This window comes from Eschrichtius robustus, chromosome 11 (genome assembly GCF_028021215.1).
Source record: "Eschrichtius robustus isolate mEscRob2 chromosome 11, mEscRob2.pri, whole genome shotgun sequence".
Lineage (NCBI taxonomy): Eukaryota > Metazoa > Chordata > Mammalia > Artiodactyla > Eschrichtiidae > Eschrichtius > Eschrichtius robustus.
Genome location: NC_090834.1, coordinates 63740540 through 63767224, shown reverse-complemented (window position 1 = coordinate 63767224; position 26685 = coordinate 63740540). Strand labels below are relative to the sequence as shown.

Below are 26685 nucleotides of genomic sequence, written 5' to 3'. Positions count from 1 at the left end.
AATAAATAAATAAATAAATAAATAAAGTAATGGGCTCACAATTGAATTGTGGAACTGGCAAATCCAAAACTGGCAGAGTAGGCTTCCAGGATGGAAACCCAGAGAACAGCTGATACTGCAGCTCACGTCCAATGGCAGTCTGTTGGCAGAAGTCCTTCTTTCTCAGAGGACCTCAGCATTTTTCCTCTTAAGGAATTCAACTGATTGGATGAGGTCACCCGCATTATGGAGGATAATCTGATTTACTCAAAGTCTACGAATTTAAATGCTAATTTCATCTAAAAAAAATACCTTCACAGCTCTATCCAGTGTTTGATCAACTATCTGGATACTATGGCCTAGCCAGCTGACACATAAAATTAACTGTCACATTGCCTAGGCTTAGAGCAAGCCTCACCAAGTATGGGAGTGTCCTAGCACAGAGCCAATCTGCAAAGACCAAGGAAAGCTGTCAAAACATAAACTGAACATACTCTGCAGAAGAGACTTCACTGCAAAAACAGTTTAGTCTCAGAATATTTCAACAACAAAAAAACCACAGGCATTATAAAGAAACAGGAAAACATAGACCATTCAAAGGAAAAAGATAAACTGACAGAAACCACCCCTGAGGAAGCCCAGCCGTCAGACTTTCTAGACAGACATTAAAACAATTGTCTTAAATATGACTGAAGAGCTAAAGGAAAACAAGTAAAGGAAATGAGGAAAACAATGTATTAACAAAATCAGACTATCAACAAAGATGTAGAAATAATTAAAAGGAACCAAACAGAAAGTCTAGAGCTGGAAAGAGCAATAACTGAAATGAAAATTTCACTAGAGGGGCTCAACAGCAAAGCTGAGCAAGAAGAAGAAAGAATAAATGAACTTGAAGATAAGGCAATTGAAACTACTGAGCCTAAGGAGCAGAAATAGGATGAAGGAAAGTGAACTAAGCCTAAGGGACCTGCTGGGACATTGATAAGTGGACCAATAGATGCAACATTGGACCTCCAGAAGGAAAAGAGGGAAAGGGGCAAAAGGGATTACCTGGGCTTCCCTGGTGGCACAGTGGTTAAGAATCCGCCTGCCAATGCAGGGGACACGGGTTCGAGCCCTGGTCCAGGAAGATCCCACATGCCGTGGAGCAACTAAGTCCGTGCGCCACAACTACTGAGCCTGTACTCTAGACCCCGCGAGCCACAACTACTGAAGCCCACGTGCCTAGAGCCTGTGCTCCACAACAAGAGAAGCCAACACAATAAGAAGCCTGCGCAGCGCAAGGAAGAGTTGCCCCTGCTCACTGCAACTAGAGAAAGCCCGCGCTCAGCAACGAAGACCTGACACAGCCAAAAATAAATTAATTAATTAAAAAAAAAAAAAAAAAGGGATTACCTCAAGAAATAATGGCTGAAAACTTCCCAAATTTAACAAAAGATGTGAATATATCAATCCAAGCAGCTCAACAAACCCCAATTAGGATAAATTCAGAGACCCACACCAAGACACATTATAATCAAACTGTCAAAAGCCATTAGGATGGTTATTATCAAAAATACAAAAAATTAATACGTATTGGCAAAGATGTGGAGTAACTGGAACTCTTGTGTACAGTTGGTAGAAATGTAAAATGGTGCACTTGCTGTAGAAAACAGTTCAGTAATTCCTCAAAAAGTTAAATACAAGATTACCATCTAGTCCAATAATTCCACTTCTAGGTACACACCCAAAAGAATGGAAAGCAGGAATTCAAACAGATACTTGTGCATCAATGTTCACAGCAGCATTATTCACAATAGCCAAAAGGTGGAAATAACCCAAATGTGTGTATATATATATATATATATATATATATATATATATATATATATACACACACACACACACACATATATATAAAGAGATATTACTCAGCCTTAAAAAAGGAATGAAATTCTGACACATGACACATAAATAAACCTTGAAAACATTATACTAAGTGAAATAAGCCAGACAGAAAAGGACACATATTGTATGATCCCTTTTATTTGAGATACCTAGAATAAGCAAATTCAGAGTCAGAAAGTAGAACAGAGGTTACCAGGGAATAATGGGAGAAGGGAATGGGGAATTATTGTTTTATATATAGACTTTTTGTTTGGGATGATGAAAAAGTTCTGAAAATAGAGAGTGGTGATGGTTGTACATTGTACATGTACTTAATGCCACTAAATTGTATGCTTTAAAATGGGTAAAATGGTAACATTTATGTTATGTATATTTTACCACAATTTTTTTAAAAAGAGGAAAAAGACATACATTAAAATCAGAATTCTATATGGTGTCTAAGTAATTTGTCTTAAAATTTCTTCCCTGAACTCTCAAATAACAAAAAATGCTTTTTCAAATTTGACCTTTGTATGAAAATAAATGACAAAATTAGTCTCACACAATCATTTAGAAATGTTTATCTTTATTTCAGAATGACCTATTAGGACCTTATCCAGATAAAGGTCCTGTCAGCACTTCTCATGTGTTATGACTCAGTTTTGCTTCTATGGACACACCAGTCAAAGTCTCCTTACCAAAACTGAAGTCACCAGAAAAGGGGTGCCAGATGGGTGACGAAACCCTACTTAATCACTCCCTATTTACAAGATGACTTCTTTTGCATTCCTAAAACATCTACTTTGATTCCCAATATATCAATTTTAAAAAATCATTACTTTCACACTTATATAGAAACAGTACTTTAAATCAATTGATCCTTTTGCTGCAATAAGGTCCAGCAAAGCCTTATCACTTCAAACAAACTTACTACACCTATCTATGCTCAAGAAGTAGTTTGGCTAATAAAGAATGGCTGGCCTCTTCTAAGCCTTTCCTCAGGATCCACACATCAGACATTCATCTCTATTTTCCAAAGAGCACACCATGGCTGCTGTGTTCCTCTCCTTCTCTTCTTCTTTTGATACCTTTTCCTTATCTTTCAGCTTTTCTTTATTTAGAGTGAACTGGATCGGATTAGCTGCTGGTCTTGTCCTTAAATAATACATCCCAGTCTTCAAACCCTAAAAGGGAAGTAAATACAACTAATTAGGAGAAGCTGTGAGAACACTAGACATTCAAGACCAATGTTTAAAATACATTTCCATAAACCAGGTCAAATTGCTTTCTAAACTTAGAATTATATCTCCTCTACGAAGCCCTCTCAAAAGTGCTTAGAGAGAAAAAGAGATGGTCAGACAGTATACTCTGTCCTTTTCACCCCTAAAACAAGCTTATCTCTTTGAAAATGTCAAATATTTTTGTTCTCTAGTCTTTTTGTTTGTTTGTTTTTATGTGTATGACTTCCAAGTGTGCCTAAGAAAACATGTCTGCCTTAGATTATAACTATTTAGAGGTCTAGACTGTATCTCTGTATAAGAACAGATTATGACTACTTCAAGGATAAGAATCACCATCCTCTATTCAGTATCCCCAGTCCTGGAACATAGTATAAGTTCAATAAAAGTTTGTTAAATAAAAAAAATAAATTCATAATTCTACATAAACACCTAGAATATTGCTAGGGAATAAGAATACATTATAGACTCACAGGCCTTTACAGTTGGCAATGACTAGCTAAGTGATTGGCTTTTATCCTGTAGATAGATAAAGTGGGGAAACAATGGATATTTTTGAATAGTGGGTTGACATGTGTAAAGTTTTATTTTAGGAATGGTAGCAGTACACAAGATGGCCTAGAGTAGAGATACCAGAAGAAAAGAGATCAGTTAAGAAGTTAAGAATAATAGCAGTGGAATAGAAAGTAAGACATTCAAGAAATAGTACAAAGGAACAACTGACACCACATGGTGAATGAGTGCATGGAGAGTAAAGGAAGGATCATAGGTATCTCCAAGGTTTCAAGCTTAGAATAAAATAATACTAAAAGAAATAAGAAAATCCAAAGTGAGAGCTTAATCTGGTATAAAACCCATCAGTTGTTTCTAACATACTGGACTTAAAGTGAAAGAACTTCCAGGTGGCATTACTTAATACGTAGCTAGAATATAAAACTCGGTTCCAATTCTAAAATATCCCAAGTTGGTTGACTTCCTCCACTAACCTGTTTCCAGCCGTAGAAGTGCATACTAGTGAGTTTGCCATAGTTAGGCTCAGCAATATGTATGTTCAAAGACTGGCTTTGATCAATGAAAGCTCCTCTCTCGGCTGCCATCTTGAGTACGGTTTTCTGAGAGATTTCCCACACAGTCTTATAAAGTTGCTTCAGGTCATCAGGAATTTCTGGTATGCTCTGAAGAAGGGAAATCAAATGTTTATGGCACTCTGGTTGAAGAAAGCAGTATGATTAACAGAATGGTGACCCCCAGGGTCTGGCCTTGGTTCTACTTCCAGTCAGATCTGACCCTACCATTCCATTTAATACAGTATGATCCTTATCAAGTTTCCTAAGACCACTCACTTCTGGCTTACGAAGTCAAACAAAACCCCATCTAAACAACAAAATATCAATCTGGTGATAGTTACTTAAGATTCATCTTTAATTGGTTAATGGCCAAAACATTCACTGAAAAGTCAGAGCTAAGCAACAATAAATGACCCTTGAGTTTTGCAGAAAATACAAAAACTCAGGGCTGTAACTCACAGGGACATGACCCAAGGAAGCAATGAGGCAAAACCCTTTAAATAAGCTAGGACTCCACAAACTCCATTTGGAGTCAACAGAAACAAGGCTTTCTTATTTCTTAGGTCTAGGGTTAGCTTGCATCAAAACACAGACGGGCTAATGCTACAGTTTCCATCAGCAAATATAGAAATGTTATAAGAATCTTTATCTGTGTTGCCAAGCAGACAAATATTCAGCCAGAGGCCTCTATCTACAAATAAATAAATGCTTCTTGATTCTCAGTTGCAAATATTTCACTGTTAAACACTATTTCTGGCTCTGTCTTTTGGACTATCAGTCTTCAATTCTCCATCATACTTTTTAATTAAGTTTGACTCTAATTTCAGGCTTTATATCACTGGTCCCCAAACTCTGACTCACTTGGCAATTATCCAGGGAGTCTTTAAAAAATACTGATGTCTGGCTCTCACTCCCAGACATTTAATTGGTATGGGGTACAACCTAAGCTTCAGGATTTTAAAAGCTCTTCAATGTATTCTAATGTGCAGAGAAGTTGGGAACCACTACTTTATATTGTTGCACAAACAACAGGGTAAGGCCTAGCTATGTGAAGATGTATTTAATCCTAGCACAGCAATGCAGAGTTGAACAGAGCTACAAAAGCCTATATGACCACAGTGAATAGCCATTCTTTCTCTACATTGCCTGGGATAAGTGAGAAGTTACCAGTGTAACTACCAACTTGGCAGCTCCTGAAGAGAACACTTTTTTTTTTTCATTCTGTACCTGGATAGAGCCATTGCACGCAATAATCTGATTTTTCATCTCTTCATTCCACAAGCCCCGCTCAGTAAGATCTTTCAGTAAGTGAGGATTTACAATCTGAAACGGAAAGGAGAAAGATGTGAAGGAATAAACAACAATGACAGGGCCTAAACAGGATCACAGACTTGGAGCCTAAAGTAAATAAGATCACTGAAGAACATTAGATTGCTTGGTAAATTCTATTTTTTATAAAACTGAGAGACCTATCCCACCACAAGAAAGCTATATTCCTCTAAAATCTTGATATCTGTTATTCAAAACATAACATATGGTATTTGCAAAAGTGAAAAGAGCTAATGCTGCCTAAGCTGGGTATGTAGAATGATTCTTTTTTCTTTTTAAGTAAGGACACAATAAATACTTCAGAAAATTAGAAACGTACCCACCCCAAACCTTACAGAAATTTATTTCAGAGTATCTGCAAATTCACAAATAAGTATCTTTTAAATTAGTGGTTCTCAACCTGCACATGAGAATTACCTGGGAATCTTAAAAAAAACACTGGTCCTGCCCATCAGAAATTCTAATTTGTAACCAAGGCTGAGAACCACCATCTTAAAGGATACTTCTATACACCTTGAGTATCATCAACTTAAGCATATGAGGTTATATAGTATATGTCACGATGATTACAAAATGGTTAAACATAATGTGAACTCTAATATCAAGTTGCTTTCATACTCAACCCTCAATCCTTCATTCTTTTGACAGATATTTATTAAATGTCTATTATATACTAGAATAACATAAACAATATTAGAGATGATAACTCACTTTATCAAAACTTTGCACCGACACTAAAATAAAGGGGCATACTAAATATGAGTAGCATTTACTCCCAATATCAGGCTTTTAAAAGATTTTCCTGTAAGTCTGGTTGTGATCTTCTCACCTGAAATTCTCCTGACAAGACTCTGCGAGTGTAGATGTTACTGGTATAAGGTTCAATTGACTCATTATTTCCCAATATCTGAGCAGTTGAAGCAGTAGGCATCGGGGCAATGAGTAAACTGTTTCTTATACCATACCTAAAGAAAAGGAGATTATTAGGTGCTGGTCCTGAAGCTACAATCTGTCAGGAAGACAGCTACTTTAAGTCATTGTAGTAAATGCAGTTGCTGCGAGTAATACCATACATCCATTAGACTCGCATGCCGACTTCTGCATTTAACCCCTACAGGGATGCAACTCCACAGTATGGGTGGTATAACCTGGCCCTCTCCTAAAAGCCTGATTCCTAAACAGAATTAGCACCACTTTTACTGCTGGTAATCCTTATCATGCCATGACTCATGCCAGTTAGGAATCACAGCACTTGATACACTATCTTGCCCAAGGAAACACTCACATGGTTATTGGGGAGTCCCCACCTGTATCAGGGTACACTCATTCAACCCTTACTCTTTTCTAAGTGCCTATGTGATCACTGTGCTAGGCCCTTTAAGGAAACATAATGATGTGAAAGTGGTCAGAACCAGACCTCTATCACCACAATGCTCCATTATCCCGAATAGGATAATGAATAGAGAAAATTATGCTCCAAGTATATTCCTGACTTCCTCTATCACCTCTTTAATTAAATTTCCTAGAAGAATGCTAACATCTTTTGACTCTATTCAGTGCCAAAGAGACTGCTTAAAAATATAGTATCTGAACTCTGAGAAATCTTCAAACTGTCCTAAGCACATCCTTCAAAGCTCAACCTAAGAGATACCTACTCTAGAACATCTTTCCTGACCAGGCAGACAACACTAAATACAACCGTCAAATACAAATATTTGCATTGCAAATATTTTCTGTGACCTGTACCTTTACGTATATTTTATTTGTATTACATGTCTTACCTTACTTAGTTTTAAGTTTCTCAAGCACAAAGAGTTCATCTTTCCTACATTCCATACCTCTGGATTCATACAGCACTTAGCATAGAGCCTCACATCCTAATGGAGTCTGTACAACTGGACTTTCAACCTCTCTATGTCACTTTCTAGTTGTGAGGCATCAAGCAAATCACCAACTATCTCCATGTCTTTACTCCCTCAGTAGAGTGGACAGTGGTTTCCTGTCCAGAGACAGGAAAATGCTTTGAAAAGTCATATATATATATGATATATCCAAGCTATGGAATTGTCTGTAATCACTAAAAACATTAGGTAAATCTGCATGTACTAAAAGAGAAACATCTCCAAAATAAATCACTAAATAAAAAGTCTCAGAACATGTCAAGTTTGATCTCATTTATATAATAAAACTGTGTGTGCGTATCTGCAAATGTACTGCAAAAGGTCTAGAAAAATATACACCATTCACAATGGTTATCTCTGAGAAAAGAAGTAAGTTGGTTTTTTTGTTTGTTTTGTGGGACAAAATGGTTGGCAGAAGAGGTATAAAGAAGGGCTTTTACTTTCTATTTTATTTCCATATTTGAACTTTATTAACAATGAATGTGTATTCATGTATTAATTTTGAAATTTAAAAAGTTATACATAAAAAATATTTAAACTACATTATTTTGAGAAAAAACAAAATAATAAATAGAGTACAGGTCCATTTTTGTAAAAATTGAATTTGCATGTAAATATACACATATACACACATTCAGAAGAAAGTCTGAGGATGACAGACAAAAAGATACAAACAGGTTTTTTTGGGGGGTGATGGTATTGGGATAATTTTCATTTTATTCCCTTTCCACATGTATGTTTTCTAAATTACCTAACATGTATTATTTGAGTAACAAAACAATTTTAAGGTAAATAGATATTTTAAAGAGCATTTTAAAGCTACTGCTTCCTTCTGCAAACATTAAACACTTTGTATATGCATTAACCTAGACATGACAAACATTCAGCAAAACATTCTGCCTGCACTCAAATCTCTTATGTTTATTAGTTGGAAAGGTCTACATTTTTCAATTTTTACATTTTTCTTTCACACAGTTTAACACATTAAACCCTCCAAAAGCTCTTCCAAAATCCGTAATGAAGTCCTATGACAATCAATTCATTGAAAGTCATTTATGTGCCCAATGTGGTTAAGCAATAAATAAAAGTGAAAAACATTTAAAAAGCAAACACACTTAGAAATATGAAGGTTTAAGGGAAAAAGAATTACCTAATCTTGGTAGTTAAGCCCCTAAAACAAGATCAACTAATAATAATAATACCTACCAGGTATTAAAATGCTTTCATTGTGCCAAGCAATTTGCAGGTTACTATACATATAAAATATATTGTCCTAGGAAGCATTTTTTAAAAAATAGTTCTATGGATAGGTCATTTTAGTCCCATTTAAAAGAGAAAAAATGAATTTCAGAAGCTAAAATAACATACCTAAGTTCGAAAGAACCAGGCTGAAAACCCGAACCTTCCTCACTTCAAAGCCACTTTACATCTCTACTTACTTTGCAATCTTCTCCTTGAGAAGTTTCCAGTCCCACAGGTTTGTAGGAGTAACATTCCACATATCATACTGAAGAATCTAAGGAATAAACAACCCAAACTTATGATAAATCATTATATGACAATTTAAAACTATGACAAAAACCAAACAAATAACTAACTGCCATGCCCCTACATCCCAACAAATGCTGTCTTTTGGTAAAGCTGTGTAAGAAATACAAGGACCAGAGACTTTCCTGGACAAATTTCTATGTAGTCATATTGATTAGAAGCGGGCTAAGAAAACTGATTAAGGCTTACCTCTTCCCCATGTCCCTGCTGAGTCCTCTCAGAGGACCCCTATCATATCTACAAACCAGGAAATTCTAACATTTATGAAAGCATGTTGTTTTTGTACAGTAAAAGAATTACTCTAGCCTCATCTTTTTTAACTGCCTTGATCTACCTCTCAATCTATCTATTTAGCTAATAAACTTATTTTCAAACAATATAGAGTTCCTAAATATCAGCAGGAACTGTGAGAACTAAAAATAACATCTTATTTTACAGGGAGGAGAATCATACTACCCATGATGAAGGCAGTGTGGATGGCGGAATTCTAGGACAGCTCCCAGATTCCCACCCCCTCTAGGGTATAGGCCATTATATTCTCCTCCCCTTCAGTGTATACAGGACCTGGAAATATGATGGATGCCACTCACATAACTATGACAAATGTGAAGGGTTTCTGCAGGTGCAATTAAGGGTGAAAATCAGTTAATTTTTTAGTTAAAAGTGAGATTATCCTGGGTGGCCCCGACCTAACAAATGAAAACCCTCAAAAGGGCGACTGGACTGGGCTCTTCTTGAAATGAGGGACCCTCCCTCCTACTGGCTTTGAAGAAGCAAGATGCCAAGAGTTCTAGAGTTACAAGGAAATGAACAACCAGGTGAGCTTGGAGGAGGACCCTGAGCCTCAGATGAGACCACAGCCTCTACCAACATCCTGACTGTAGCTTTGAGAGATCCAGAGATTAAGACTCAGCTAACCCAAGTCTGCACTCATGACCCATGGAAACTGATACTGAATGTATGTTGTTTTAATCCACTAAGTTTAGTAATAGAAAACTAATACTTGGGAGTTCCCTGGTAGTCTAGTGGTTAGGATTCAGCGCTTTCACTGCTGTGGGCCCTGGTTCGAACCCTGGTCGGAGAACTAAGATCCTGCAAGCTGCGCATGGCGCGGCCAAAAAAGAAAAAAAAAAAAAACTAATACAGTTAGCATTCTTCTTACGTCATTTTAGCAATGATTAGTTTTAAATAGAGTATCCTTTTTACTCCAGAGGACAAAAGGACCATATGAGTTTACTCTGTCTGGTGTAACAAATTACCACAAATTTAGTGGCTTAAAATAACAAAAATTTATTCTCTCATAGTTCTAAAGGCCAGAAGCCCGAACTCAATACGTTGGGAAGGCCTCACTCCCTCCACAGGCTGGAGGAGATTCTGCTCTTTGCCTCTCCAGCTTCCAGTGGCTCTCAGTAGTCCTGGGTTGCGGCTGCATCACTCCGATCTCTGCCTCCATGGTTGTGTTGCCTCCTCTTCTTCTCTGTGTCTCTTGTAAGGACAACTGTCACTGGATTTAGGGCCCACCTGGATAATCCAGGACAATCTCCTCATCTCAAAATCCTTAACTACATCTGCAAAGACCCTTTTTAAACCAAATAAGGTAACAGTCATAGGTTCCAGGCATTAGGATGTGAACGTATCTTTTTGAAGGCTACCATTCAGCCTACCATAGGAACTCACAGGCAAAAAGAAACTTCATCCATATACTTACTCCTTTGCTGACTGGAGAGCCCTCATAGGTTTCATATGGGCCATACTCCTTGGCCAGTTCACAGCTGGCTTCCAAGGCTCCATAATAAATGGTTTCAAAGATCTGCTTATTCAATAACTGGGCCTCCGGACTCTCAAAAGGGTACCTCATCAGAATAAAAGCATCTGCCAGACCTTGTACCCCAATTCCAATGGGGCGATGGCATCTATTTGATACGCTTGCCTTCGTGCCAACAGATTTAGAGAAGAGATAACATTAATGAACAGTAAAAGCAACATTCTGTAACAAATGACACACTCTCTCTCTTTATCTCAGTTTTCTCACACCATTCCAATGATAACCATTTAGATGATGACTAGAAGACTGTGATAAACTCCTTCCACCTCGGATTTCAATAATTACCAATAAGCAGAGAAATCTATTCATACCTCTGGGACAGGGTAGTAGTTAATATCAATAATTTTATTCAGATTTCGGACAATGACTTTGGTGACTTCAGCCAACTTCATAAAGTCATATGTGTGTTCCGATGTGACATACATATTCAGGGCCAGGGAAGCCAAGTTACAAACTGCAACCTGGAATTCGAAGAAAAAGGGTCAAGAGTCACACGATTTTTATTTCTTCCACTGTGTCAATGACACTACTCTGTAAGCCTCTAACACTTGCTGACATTAAAATTTTAAATTTCTATCTTGACTCCTCTCTCTTCATCATTCACCAGTTCATTTCTAAATCCCAAAACCTATTCATATATGTGAACTGTAACATGCACCAGTGAAATAGGTAAGATGGGGAAAGAACCATATGTTTCATACTACATGGCTCTACTACCAGACGTATGCCACAATGTGCTATAAAATTTTATATATATCTGTCAGTAGATGTGCACTGTCCAATACAGCAGCCACTAGATTAAAACTAAATGAAATTTAAAATTCAGTTTCTCAATTGCACTAGTCACATTTCATGTGCTCAGTAGCCACCCAACACAGAACATTTCTATCACTGCATAAAGTTCTTCCAAACTGCACATCTACTTCACCCTCATTGAGACTCTGACAGCCCTTAACTCCTCTCACCTAGACTCCCTCATGCCCTTCACACCTACTCAATTCTACACATGTTGCCAAAGTACCCATTTTTAAAACATAGCTTGAATCACATAAGCCTGATAAATGCTAGGGAGAAAAATAAGGCAGGAAAAGAAATCAGAGTCTTGGGGCTAAGGATGGAAGGAGTGCCATTTTTAAATAGAGTTGTCAAGGAAGACCTCACTGAGAATGGGATATATGAAGAAAGAACTGAAGAAGTTAGAAAGCAAGCCACGTGGCTACCTGGGGAGAAGAGCATTTTAACGGTCAAAAATCCTGAGACAGGAGTATGCTTGATATGTTTGAGAAATAGCAATAAAATTAGTAGAGCTGGAGCACAGTGAGGAAGGGGGAAAGTAAGAGCAGATGAGGTGGGATACTCAGTTGTGTAGGATCTCACAGGGCATTATAAGGACAGAAACGAGGTACTGATACATGCTACAGCATGGACAACTGACACAAAAGACCAAATATCATAGGATTCCATTTATATGGAATACCTACAATAGACAAATCCAGAGACAGAAAATAGGTTAGCGGTGCCAGGGCCTGGGTGAAGAGGGGAACAGGGAGTGACTGCTAAAGGGTACAAGGTTTCTTTCTGGGGTGATGAAAATGTTCTGGAATTAGTTATCAGTGATGGTTCCACAACCTTGTGAATGTACTAAAAAAACACTGAATTGTATACTTTAGAAGGGTGAAATTTATGGTATGTGAATTATATCTCAATTTTTAAAAAAAGGATGAACGAACTCTGGATGGGTTGGAAAATCAAAGATGAGTATTGTGCAGAGGAATGATATGATCTGATTTTTGTTTTAAAAAGGGTCATTTTATTCTTTATAATATAATCTATCTTGTATAACAGTCATGAGTATATGTCAATTTCCTCCAACTAAATTGTAAGTTTCCAGAGGGCAGGGGCTGAGCCACATTCATTTATATCAGAGAGCACTTAGTATAGTGTCTTACACATGGCTGGTGCTCAGTAAACTTTGTTAAATTAAACTGCAACCTTAGCAGTATGTTCAACTCACTCACCATTTTCTTTCTGACTTTTCATTTGTCATGTTTTTTTTAGGTCCTAGAATTTGGGATCTGCTCCTTCTTCCTCATTTTCATAGTTTACGTCCAATATCCAAGCTGCCTGTCATCTGACTAACGCAACAATCTCCTTAAACTAACCTCCAGCCTCTTCTCACACTAAGCCATTCTATAACCAGAAGCAAGAGCCATCCTTCCCATCCTAGGGATGCTATTTTCCTTTCAGAAATCTACAAGGGCTTTCCTGCGTCTGAGACATGCCATCTTTCATGTACTATCTCCCTTCCCCCAGTTGCAGCCATCTCTCCATACACCAAACCTTAATGTATTTGCTCCATCAAAACAAACTTACTTTTACACTCACTGCACAAAACCTATCCCTGTCTCTGATCTGTCATACAGGCAGTTCTTCCCAAATGGAAAGCTTTTCCATAAATTTCTTTTTAAAATATCCAAATCTATGCCTCATTTCTAGCCTTGCCTCTTCTGTGAATCACCTTAAAGATCTGAGATGAGAACTCCTTCTCACCATTCACTGAAAGGACTCTCTCACGCTTACATACTTTAAACTGAATGAGCACCCTAACACGTTACTGTGTTTGTCCTAACCCTAACCTAAATAACTATATATTGCCATTTTTCTCAAGTAAAGGTTATTACAACAATATGTGTGAAATAAAAAATTGACAGTCTTTTCCACATGGCTCAGACTAAAAGATATTTAAGGGCACACATCACACCTCTTCCTTTATAATCTCTATTTTAGTGCCCTTCTGCTTACAGCAAGCTACGAAAACTCCCTTCACCCAACTCAAGGGAAAACATGTGAGGGATTCACAAATAATTCACAAACTCCTAAGATTCTTCTCTCAGTACCTGAGGCAGAAGTTTTTCTACCTACCTCATCTTTGCTGGTATACTCTACTATTTCTGTGCACAGGTTGCTGCATTTGATCGTTCCTAGGTTCTGCTGGTTGCTCTTCCGATTACAGGAATCTTTGTAGAGCATGTACGGGGTACCTGTCTCTGTCTGAGACTCAATGATGGCATACCAAAGCTGCTGAGCTTTTACAACTTTGCGGACACGACCCTCTTTCTCATAACTGAAAGGCAAAGCTAGTATTATTTTAATATTCCCTAAGGAAAATCTTTATTGCAGATAACATGAAGAGAAACACCAAAATATAAAATATTGAAAACTCTTAAATTTCTTACTAAGTTTTGCTAAGAGAAAGAAATTAGGAATATGATATTTATTTTACTATGGCTCAAGCCAATCCCCCTGAATCAACAAAACCTTCCATAATAAAAAGGAACAAAACCTGAAGTACTCAAATCATGCTATTGTGCTAAAGCAGTACTGTTGTGCTATAATTTAATGAACTATTGACATGTGTGTCCCAGTTGCCCTTGATTCCTGTGTACTATACAAAGCATAACTTGTTCTGTCAAATGTACTTTATGACAAAGCAAATTAATAACCCTGCTAAATAACTCTTTGCATTAATTTTTTAAAGGATCAATTAAAAAAACCTGAACACCTATTTACATGTCCCAAAGTTTTAAGAAAGAAGACAAACCAAAATTTTGGTGAAGATTCAGGAAGAAAACATGACCAAAATAAAATTATTAGTCACATTCTCTTCCAGATGCTTCTCAAGATTCCTAGAAACTGGCTAATGACTGACGTAGTTTTAAAATTTAGATCCTGTAAATAAAAGAAACACACAGTTAAAACATTATTATTCTCATATTTTTCCCATACCTTTCATATAGCTTCTCAAATTCTTCTCCCCAGACCTCATCCAGACCAGGACACTCATTTGGACACATCAAAGACCAGTCCTACAAAGGGAGGAAGAGTACCAACCATAAGAAACTTCAAATAACCAACCACACGTAGTCCATTAGGAACACTGCAAGGGATATTGTGGCTTCCATAGACTGTCTTAAAAATTTGCTTTAGAAATAATAATTTTAGGCTCAGGCCCAAACATCTAGTTTTGCATGTTTGTTCATGACCCTTCAACCATTTAGGTCAGATAGCATCTACTTTAGAGAATAAAAATCCAAGAAGGCAAGAATGACATCTCTTAACTTGTTCAGCATGCCTTTCCATTGCATAACATATAGGTGGACTCTTCCTAAGCATGATTTAAGATGACTGAGGAGAAAACTTATATGAATCCAGTTGTTATTACTAACAAGTACCTATCTCTCACCTGATTAGTCTCCACTCGTTTCATGAAGAGATCCGGAATCCAAAGGGCAAAGAAAAGGTCCCTGGCACGCTGCTCTTCCTTTCCTGTGTTCTTCTTTAAATCAAGGAACTCAAAGATGTCTAAATGCCAAGGCTCCAGGTAAATAGCAAATGCCCCAGGTCGCTAATGGTAAACAAATCATCATTCTTTTCAGAATCAGAATGAAACAAAGAAACTTCATATTTTCCAAAGCACTTCAATAATATCTCCTTGGATCTTCACTACAATTAATGAATTAAATGAGATAATACAAATACAAGTACTATAAAAATATAAAGTAGTAGTAGTTTTCTTACAATTCTAGCAGTAAAAAAGAACATTTAACATAAAGAAAATGTGGAACAAGAAAGACTAAATAGGACTTCCCTGGTGGCGCAGTGGTTGAGAATCCACCTGCCAATGTAGGGGACAAGGGTTCAAGCCCTGGTCCGGGAAGATCCCACATGCCGCAGAGCAACTAAGCCCGTGAGCCACAACTACTGAGCCTGCGCTCTAGAGCACGCGAGCCACAACTGCTGAAGCCTGCGTGCCTAGAGCCCGTGCTCCGCAACAAGAGAAGCCACCGCAATGAGAAGCCCGCGCACCTCAACAAAGAGTAGCCCCCACTCGCCGCAACTAGAGAAAGCCCGCGTGCAGCAACAAAGACCCAACTCAGCCAAAAATAAATAAATAAATTTATTTTAAAAATACAAGAAAAATAAAAGAAAGACTAAATAATTTATCCAAAATGACACAGTGAACTAGGGATGGAGCTTCCACTTCAGCTGTCGTCCAGCTCACTTTACACTATGTGACATGTATGTAAAGCCCAAAGAAAATCACTTTAACTTTGACAATAATGTTGTGCTTAAAAGGTCAAAAAGGTGGTATGTCTTATCAAGGTCCCCATAGATTTCTTTTTAAGTGCATCAGAAGGAAATTCATAAACTAATAGGTGATTACTATGCCTACATATCCATAAGAGACAGGCTAGATAGTTGCAAACTACCCTGCTGATAACATTGGATAAACGATCCAATACTCTCAACTTTACTTTTCCCTCTATAAAATAGACAGAGTTTTGTTTTCTGTTTTTGTTTTCTTTTTTTAAAGAAAAACCTAGAAAACATATTACAACCCTTTTTCAAGGTTAGGTATCAATATGAATCACAACTTTAGAAATTCCTTGCAAATAAACTGTCATGTAAGACAGCTGACTCAATCACTGGCTGCCTGGAGCCAGGGATAAAGTATGTATGGGTGGGAGTGATGGGTGATTAATACAAAGGTGCAAGAGGAAACATGTTGGGGTTATGAAAATGTTCTATGTCTTGACTGGTGTGATTACACAAGTATATACATCTGTCAAAATCATCAAAATGTATACTTCAAGTGTATACACTTAAAAGTAAAAATTATACTCATTAAATTGATCATAAAAGTGGAAAAAAGGCAAAGTTGTTAGAAACATACACAATGAGCCATCTTATTATAAGCATATATGAGAAAAGATTTTCAGTTCTGGTTTCTAGGACTTTCAGTAACAGAGCATACCTTGTTTCCACCTTGATCCACATATCGAGCTGTGTTGTTATATACTCTCAACATCGGTACAAGACCGTTGGAATTGCCATTAGTCTGAAAGAGAAACTGAGGATAAAGGCATCTGGAGGAGAAATAGGGGGCTCAGCAAGGAAAAGAACAAAATGGTTCAACAGTGGACAAATCACTCTCTCCCAGTCTACAGTTTCATCTGCTCCCCATCTCTCCCTCTGCTTTTAAAACATAATGCCCAACATAAAATAAAATTTTGCTGAATAAATCACAATTATGTACAAAGTTATTTCATGGCATCTCTAATTTACAATGAGAAATAACAACTACAAGTCAAAAGAATCCAAAATCAGGATAGCTAAATTTAAACCCCACACCTTCAAAAGGTCATTATATAAAGAAATACTTTGGGTAGAGTAAACACGCTACTTTTTCGCAAAAGAATTCAAGGCAATTTACAATAAGAATTACATGCAATGGATAAATCAAGACAATAAGGTAAATGGAGATTCTCAGCAATAAATGGATTCTAGAATGAAGATGAAAAAAAATACATAAACTCCTAAGACTAGAAGATACCTCATCAAATTTTTAAAATAATCCTTCTAACCCCAAGGCAAGCCTTTAAACAGCCTAGAAAGATAAGTGAGCAATGGCTCACCCTACTATTATATAATGAACACCACATAATGGAATGGTTTTCTTCTGGACTCTAACTTTATTCTATAGGGTTAGATATTTTCTTCACCTTACAGAGGAGGAAACAAACAGAGATGTAAAATAACTTGCACTAGGCCACACTACTAGTAATTAGTGAAGATAGGATTTAAATCCAGGACTTACCCAAAACCACTACTTTTTTCTTTTTTTTTTCTAATTGAAGTATGGTTGATTTACAATAGTTAGTTTCAGGTGTACAGCACAGTGATTCAGCATTTTTGCATATTATACTCCATTATAGGTTATTACAATATAATGGGTATAATTCCCTGTGCTATACAGTAGATCCTGGTTGCTTATACATTTTAATATATAGCAGTTTGTATCTGTTAATCCCATGCCCCTAATTTGTCCCTCCCCCCTTCTCGCTCCCCTTCAGTAACCACAAGTTTGTTTTCTTTATCTGTGAGTCTGTTTCTGTTTTGCATATGCATCCATTTGTATTATTTTTTAGATTCTACTCAAAACCATGATCTTGACTCCCAGTGAACAGTGAACTAGAAGAGATGAAATTTACCTCATAAACCGACAATGTTTAAAGCTTGAATCTTGGCTCTATCACATATTAAGTGACTAATCTCTGGAAGTAATTTAACTTTCTAAGCTTCAGCTTCCTCACTTATCAAATGAAGACTTTGTGGCTATACTCACAAAGTTACTGTAAGGAATAAAGTTTACTGTGTCTGTAATGATATCTATCTCATAAGGCTGTAGTAAGGGTTAAATGTGTAATTCACATAAAACTTTTATAACAGATTCAGCATGTAGTGAGCAATGAATAATAATAATGCTATCATTATTGCTAAAATAAATCAGGATTCCAAAATCTGACCCTAGAGACCATCTAATCAACCTCTGATAAGACAGATGAAAATGAGACCAGAAGTAGTGAAATTACTCAGTCTAAGTCACACAGCCAGTAAGTAATTAACAGAAATCCAGGTCTCCCAAGCCCGAGCAAATGCCCTCTCAATCACAAGCCTGGTTGCTTATGGACCTGAATCTCTCTAAGCCTATACATTTTTATTTATTTTTTTTAATTTATTTATCTATTTATTTATTTTTGGCTGTGTTGGGTCTTCGTTTCTGTGCGAGGGCTTTCTCTAGTTGCGGCAAGCGGCAAGAGGGGGCCACTCTTCATCGCGGTGCGCGGGCCTCTCACTATCGCGGCCTCTCTTGCTGCGGAGCACAGGCTCCAGACGCGCAGGCTCAGTAGTTGTGGCACACGGGCTTCGTTGCTCCGCGGCATGTGGGATCTCCCCAGACCAGGGCTCGAACCCGTGTCCCCTGCATTGGCAGGCAGGTTCTCAACCACTGCGCCACCAGGGAAGCCCAAGCCTATACATTTTTAGTCACACAACAGAGGCTTACCCCAGCAATGTAGCTGCCAGTAGCTCGAATACAACTCACAGCAACACCAATTCCCCCAGCCGACTTGGATATCAATGCACACTGCTTTAGAGTGTCATAAATGCCTTCAATGCTATCATCTTTCATACTCAGAAGGAAACAGCTACAGGGGAAAAAAGTCACAACTCAGCAAGGAACCGAAGCAAAGCAGACTCAAAAACTGACTATATAATCCAAAGACAGTAAGTTAGGCAAATAAACAATTTGAAGCTTACAAAATTCCTAGGGGTTTTTAGAAGGAAAAAAAACAAAACTTTTTACTGGATATGACACAATAAGATATATCAACATATATTGTTTTAAAATCACCTTGCTGCCTACCCTAGAAGCCTTCCTGGAAGGAAGGCTTAGAGATAAGTCTAAAAATATTAGCTTCCATGTTCACCAGACTGCAAATGTGCCATTATAACATTTTCTCATGTAAATTCCTAAGCATACATAACACCTTTTCAACCTATTAGTAAGCCAAGAAAAATTAAACATTTATGAAAAAAACCCCACCTATCCAATACTGAACCAAATTTGGTATGTCCATCAAAATTTAGCTTCCTTACAGTCTTTTTGAAGACAACCGTTCTACCTGTGCTTTGGATCTTATCCTCCTACCCCAGGAACCTTAGTCTTCCAATGATCCCTTCACTAACTTAAATATTCAACCAATCAGATGGACTCTGTTGACTTTTTCTATTAAATATTCAGATATTCAGAAAGGTATAGAGAAAAATATAACATATACTTTGTATTTACCACCTACCTCAAGAAATAAGATACTACAAATATAACCTAATTACAATCATATACCATTTCCATGCCTTTCTACGTTCTTTTAGCATTGACATATGTTCCACATTTTTTAAATTTCTGGTTCCATATTAATTTATCTTTCTGTAACCCGCTTTTATTTAACTCAATACTGTTAGAGATTCATTCCTACTGATACATATAGGACTAGTTTATTTTCACTGCTGTAAGGTATTCCATTGTATGAATATACCAATATATTTGTCCATTTGCCTGCTGGTGGACATTTGGATTATTTCCAATTTGTTTGCTATTCTAAACAATGCTGCTGTGAAAGTTCTTAAACATTATCTCCTTGTGCTTATGTCTAAGGATTTCTATAGGGTATAAACCTAGGAGAGGAATTTCTGGGTCAAAAGATATGCATGTGTTCCCATTCTCCAAAGTGAATGGGTAAGTATACTCCATCTAGCAATGCATGAGAGTTCCCTATGCTCCACATTCTTACCAATACTTACTATTATCAGCCTTTTAATTTGTATCAATCTGTTGGGTATGAAATATCTCATTATGATGTTAACTTTCATTTTCTTAATCACCAGCAAAGTTTATCATCATCTCACGTGTTTATTAGCCAATCAGTTTCTTCCACAAATTAGCCCATGTTTCTATTTGGTTTTGTGTCTTTCTTATAATCCTTCAACAGTTAACATACATTGCAAATATCTTCTCCCAGTCTGAAACTTTTTTCACGGTATTTGGTTCACAGAAGTTTTAAATTTTAGTGTAGTCAAATTTTCCTTTATATTGTTTGCTTATTATATCTATTTTAAGAAATCCTTCACTACTCTGAGGTCATATATAATCTACCAAGATGTAAGTTGATAGTCATGTCTGAAGCTCACTTTCAAATGACTCAGCCAAAAAAAATTTTGTTTTAATTTTAAAGATAAAAAATACATATATATGACAAAATGTTAGTAATTTTTTTTAAATTTACTTATTTTTGACTGTGTTGGGTCTTCGTTTCTGTGCGAGGGCTTTCTCTAATTGCGGCAAGCGGGGGCCACTCTTCATCGCGGTGCGCGGGCCTCTCACTATCACGGCCTCTCTTGTTTCGGAGCACAGGCTCCAGACGCGCACTCAGTAGTTGTGGCTCACGGGCCCAGTTGCTCCATGGCATGTGGGATCTTCCCAGACCAGGGCTCGAACCCGTGTCCCCTGCATTGGCAGGCAGATTCTCAACCACTGCGCCACTAGGGAAGCCCCAGTAATTTTTTTTATCTAGGCAGAAGTGAGTGTATGGGTGGAGTTCACTGTCCTTTTCTTTAAATTTTCTGAATGTTTGAAATTCATGTTAAAAAGTTGGGGAGGAAAATATTTATTTTCTCTATATGTTCTTCTAAAAGATTTTACTTTCACATTCTCTTGAATTTATTTCTATATATGGCATGAAGAAGGGAAATCTAATTATACTTTTCCCCATAGGATAACCAATTTCCTTAGCACTGTTTTCCCAATGAAATGCAATGACACCCTGTTATTCATCAAGTTCCCATATAAGCCTGAATCTCTTTTTGAGCTCTCTGTTATGTTCCAGTGGCCAGAGCAAATACTACACTATCCCAGAGTAAATATCATAAAGTATGGTATTTACTCTGGGATAGACAAACCATGCGTTTATAGTGGTCTTGAAATCTGGTAGGACTTTTTCTTCAAAACCATCTTGCTATTTATATTAGTTTCCTGTAGCTGTCCTAACAAATACCACTAACTCAGTGGCTTAATATAGAAATTTATTCTCTCACAGTTCAGGAGGCCAGAAGTTCAACATCAGTTTCACTGGGTCAAAATCAAGAACATTCCTCCAGAGGCTCTAGGGGAGGATATATTCCTTGCCTCTTCCAGTTTCTGGTGGCTCCTTTGCTTGTAGCCCCATCACTCCAATTTGCCTCTATCTACACACTGTCTTCTTTTCTTCTGTATGTATCATATCTCCCTCAACCTCTCTCTTATAAGGATATTTTTACTGGATTCAGGGCCCACCTGAATAATTCAGGATAATCTCCCTATGTCAAGATCTTTCTTAATCATAACTGCAAAGACTGGTTTCCTTATAAAGTAACATTTACAGGTTCCAGGGATTAGGACCTGATATCTTTGAGCAGCACTAGATTATTCTTAGCCTTTTGCTCTTCCATATAAATTTTAGAATCAGCATGTTGAAATTGTGACTGGAATTACACTGAAACTATAGATTAACTTGGGAAAAACTGACATTGTTACAATATTAAATCCGTTTATGAATGTAAGATCACTCTCCATTTGTTTTTTAACGTCCTTCAATTACATTTTAGAATTTTTTCCTTAAAAGCCTTACACACCTTTCATTAGATTTATTCTTGCGTACCTTCCAGTATTATGATATGTTTTAAACTTAAATCTTCTAACAGCTAAAGTACAGACACTCAACTGATTAATTTATGTTGAATTTACATCCAGATATTCTGCTGAAATCTTTTTAATTCTAATAATTTGTCTGTAGATGCTCTTCAGGAATCATTACAGTTTCGTTCCCTCATTTCCAATCTTTTTTTTTCTTATCTTACAATGCTGGCTCAGGCCTCCACTACAATGCTGAAAACAGAGGTCCAATAGATCTAAGTTTTTAGTGGATTATCTTTTACCAAATAAAGGAAGTTATTTTCTATATCTATTTTGCTAGTGTTTTTATTATGAAAGTATTAAATGATATAAAATGTTAGTGCAATGAATTACATTAATACACTTTTTTTAAAATATAAATTTATTTATTTTATTTATTTATTTTTGGCTGCATTGGGTCTTTGTTCCTGCACGCGGGCTTTCTCTAGTTGCAGCTAGCAGGGGCTACTCTTCATTGTGGTGCACGGGCTTCTCATTGCAGTGGCTTCTCTTGTTGCGGAGCACGGGCTCCAGTAGTTGTGGCATGCAGGCTCAGTAGTTGTGGCGCATGGACTCAGTAGTGGCAGCACATGGGCTTAGTTGCTCCACAGCATGTGGGATCTTCCCGGACCAGGGCTCGAACCCGTGTCCCCTGTATTGGCAGGCAGATTCTTAACCACTGCGCCACCAGGGAAGCCCTAATACACCTTTTGATGTTCGCATATCCTTGAGTTCCTTGGATAAACAAACTTGCTTAGGGTGTATTAGTGTATTAGTCTTTTTTTTTTTTTTTTTTTTTACAAATTACCAGACTCCATTCCAGTGTTTCCTTTCTCAGAAAATGGCACCGTAATAAATCCTGTTACTCTACCCATAAACTCAGGAACCACTCTTGACTCATATCCAAATCATCAAATTCTATCAATTTTACCTCCCAAATTTCCTGAATTTGTCTATTTCTCTCAATCTCTACTTTCACCTCCCTAACCCAAAATACCATAATCTCTCATACAGACTACGATTAGAGTCTTCTAATTACTGTCAGTATCTACTTTAAAAAAAAAAGCTTTATTGAGATATAATTCACATACCATACAACTCCCCATTTAAAGTGTACAATTAATGGTTTTTAGTATATTCACAGAGTTGTACAACCATCACCACAATCATGTTTAAAATTTCATTATCGGCATTTGTCTCTCTTCAATTCATTTACCACATTGCAGTAAGAGAGCTTTCCAGAAAGTAAATCTCATTTAATCAGAACAGGAGTGATTAAATGTATATCAAATTAATTTTTATGTGAGGAACTGCCTAGTTTCTTCAGGTCAAGGTTTATTTCCCTAGCAAAAGCATTTCAGAACATTAAAAGCGACTATAGATGACGCATACCTAGAAAGTTGTGGGCGGTTGGTGCCAGCATTGAAGAGAGTGGGAGAGGCATGGGTAAACCACTTCTCAGAAAGAAGGTTGTATGTTTCTATAGCAGCATCAATATCTTCTTTGTGAATGCCCACAGATACCCTCATCAACATATGCTGTGGTCTTTCAGCCACTAAAAACAAAAGAGGAATTTTCACATAATGGGACATGTCAGAAAAACTAGGCTGAGATATGTACTTGAGTCAAAAAAAGGAACACCAAAAGGCAATTTTAAAAATTTTACACCAATAAGCAGCAAAATTATTCATAAACTAAACCTAAAGTTTAAAATGTTATTTAGAGTTTAAATAGAAGTGTTAAGGCTAATAGCTCAAAGCTCTATTTTCAATATAATGAATAGAAGATGTAACACACAAACACATTAATGTCTCACCTTTTCCACTGATCTTCAACAAATAGGATCGCTCCAGCGTCTAGAAAAAGCAAAACAACAAAAAACTTCCAGAGCATAGTTTTTAAAGACATAGTAGATATATCATTCACAATAAGGCAATCTATTTAAATCTTCTCCGTTTTTAATATAATCTTAAATGACAAGAATAGCATATTTCGTTTTACTAGCTTTAGCTTGGAACATTATCAATTGGCTATTTGTTTTGGAAAAGACTGCCTGAAAATTTCTGGAAAAAGCCAGCTCTATATTAATACGTATAATGTTAATAGCAGAAGTTGTAGTATTCATCACCACATCATAATGGTTAACATTTATGAAGTGCTTATAACAGGCTAGGCACTGATCAAAGCAACACACACACTCACTCCTCAAGAGAATTTGCTGTTGAAATTTTATTATTATCCCCATTCTAAAGGTGAGGAAACTGAGGACAGAGAGATTAAGTATCTTGCTAATAAGAAATGGAGCAGAGATTTGAATCCAGGTGGTCTGACACCTACATTCATGTTCTCAATCACTACATAATACTGTTTATCAACACAAAAGTACCTAGAAAAGCACTTGGCACATAGTAGGAATTCAATAAACAGTTGTTGCATAAACAGTAGAATATGGAATCATTCTGGCAAATTATCTGCATAACTCCAAAGGTATCCAGAAGTAATATTTGGAAAATTTGAAAATTGCAAATGAATAAGCTATCTTTCTGTAATTCAAACAACCACCACCAACCTAACCCCACTAATCCCACAGGTCCCCCAACTCCCAACAAATTACTACCTCTATAATTGTATCACTAAAACATAAACAAAAACCTGTATTTCCTGATTCAAGGAGGAATTCCCACTTATTTGAAACCCATTATTTACCTTAAAGCCAAAGTAATTATAAGAGAAATCTCGGTCATAGATAATGGCAGAATTCAGGCGCTGGTGAAGGTAAAAAAAACAAACAAACCCATAATTAAGATAATTAGACTTATTTTCACAAACTCTAGTATCTTTCAGCCCTGACTCCAGAACTAAAATTGACATAGAATATAAAAGAGATAACACTAAGTATTACTGTTGTAGAATAGAAATCCATACCTGATGTCAAGAAAAAAAGAAATTATATAAATTGAGCATCCTAATTAGGTTTAAAAACATGTACATTAAAAGATCAGAAGAAAACTTGTAAGTATAAGTTGTATATAAGTAAAAATATATATGTGACTTTCCAAACTTTCCCTATTATGTTTACAGTACATCTCTAAAGAGGGAAAGAACATGAGCATAAAAGGGACTATATTATCACCCTTAAACATGTTTTTAGATTAGCTATTACTCCAAAAGTATTGGAGCCACATAATTACTAATATGTATTTTTATCTTCCATTTTAAACTGCACATAACAATATATAAGATAAATAATTACGTTAATTCTAAGGCTCATCAAATCCATGGTCCTTTAACAGGTTTTAAACAAACTACTGCTGTGACAGTAATATTTTAAAGCAGAACTGGCCATTGTTACAAGCTTTTGTAGGCTATAGAGCCGTTTGAAGAAAACAAAAGCAATTAGGTACAAATAATCATTTTGGATGGAGAAATGTGGAGCCAGTCTTTCAAAATACTATCAGTGTTTCCATATAAGGATCCATGTCCAAGGACTTGAAAAATCTATACAAAACTCTTCCCTTCCTCTTAAATTTTTAAGGGCATCTTTGCTGCCAAAGACAGGTAGGGGCCTTGCATGAATAATGGAGAACTGAAATACTTGATTATCAATATTTATTTTTTAGATACAGGTTTTTGCTGTTGTCGTTTTATTTTTGTTTTTCACCTGTCTTCAAGATTATACATATGAACAACACACAACTCAGTTTTCTCTCAGTCTCTTTAACATCAGATACCTATTTAGAGACAGCTGACTAATCATTCTATTACCTACAGTTAAAAGTGGTTTCTAATCTGTGTAGATATCGATGGTAAATAAATCCTGTGTGCAAAGGGGCTGGCTGGACCGACCCATCTTTTCCCTTCTGTTCTCTGGGTTGTAGTTAAGAAAGGGGTTGAAACACAAATAGATAATTTTTAAGTTGCTGAGCAAGAAGATCTTTCAAAATTTTACCTGAACCACCTTTTTGGATGTCAGTTTGGCAATGTCTATTAAAATTTTAAATGTACATACTCTTTGGCTCAGCAATTCCACTTAAGGGATTTACCTTACCGATACACACATCTACGAGTAAAGCACTACCATACAAGGATATTCACTGCAGCGAAAAATGGAAAACAAATATTCATCACTAGAGCAATTCTTACATATATGTATAATGATGATACAGCTATAGAATGGAATTCTACGCAGGTAATTCATAAATGCTAATAAAGAACTATCTCTAAGATATACTTGCAAGTGAAAAAGTAACAGAAAGAATAGTATGCACAGTACACTACCACTAAAAGGAAAAATAAAGGTACACATACGTGTATTATAGAACAGCTCTGGAAAAATACATTTTAAAATGACAAAATGTTGTTGTTTCCAGAGAGGAAAACAAGGATTCAGAGAAGCAGAAAGAATTACTTTTTATCTCTATCTCTTGTAGTGTTTAAATTTCTAAAAATGTCCTTATTGTCTTAAAAAAAAAGAATCTATAAAAAATTTTTCACCAGAAAAGCATTATACATACATCTTTATTGGCCAAAACAATATCCACTGTTGACTTGGCCACCATGGGAGAGTGTTTGCCATTATGTGGATTTATGTAGTTGAAGAGGTCTTCCATTACATCTAAAAACAAAACAACAGAAAATTAAAATATCAAAATCACTTAACAGCTAATTCAATCTTCAGGTAACAGTTAAAAACAGTGGTTCTCAACCGTTTTTCATCCCAACCCACCTTAGTACCTAGCACAGAAAGTGCTCAATGAACATACACACGTTTAATAAACATATAAGGAAATTTATATATTTATAAGCTAAATAAGGAAACAAA

At 36.5% G+C, this 26685-nt stretch overlaps 1 protein-coding gene across 3 annotated transcripts in view; it reads right to left on the bottom strand.

Moving 5' to 3' along the window:
- Positions 1-2414: 2414 nt before the first annotated feature.
- The window catches only part of RRM1 (ribonucleotide reductase catalytic subunit M1), a 42806-nt gene continuing 18535 nt past the window's right edge, over positions 2415-26685 (bottom strand). For 2 of the 3 annotated variants that reach the window (XM_068554958.1, XM_068554959.1), the window contains 16 exons: positions 26378-26478; positions 24570-24629; positions 23680-23719; positions 23256-23418; positions 18660-18801; positions 16569-16652; positions 14997-15158; positions 14540-14619; positions 13676-13877; positions 11065-11214; positions 10637-10858; positions 8820-8896; positions 6309-6444; positions 5378-5473; positions 4070-4258; positions 2415-3029 (listed from right to left, as the gene is read on the bottom strand). In XM_068554958.1, coding sequence (XP_068411059.1) covers positions 2844-3029; positions 4070-4258; positions 5378-5473; positions 6309-6444; positions 8820-8896; positions 10637-10858; positions 11065-11214; positions 13676-13877; positions 14540-14619; positions 14997-15158; positions 16569-16652; positions 18660-18801; positions 23256-23418; positions 23680-23719; positions 24570-24629; positions 26378-26478 — 2090 coding nt within the window. In that variant the 3' untranslated portion in view covers positions 2415-2843. The remainder of the gene's footprint in view (positions 3030-4069; positions 4259-5377; positions 5474-6308; positions 6445-8819; positions 8897-10636; positions 10859-11064; positions 11215-13675; positions 13878-14539; positions 14620-14996; positions 15159-16568; positions 16653-18659; positions 18802-23255; positions 23419-23679; positions 23720-24569; positions 24630-26377; positions 26479-26685) is intronic. The other variant, XM_068554960.1, reaches the window with a different exon arrangement.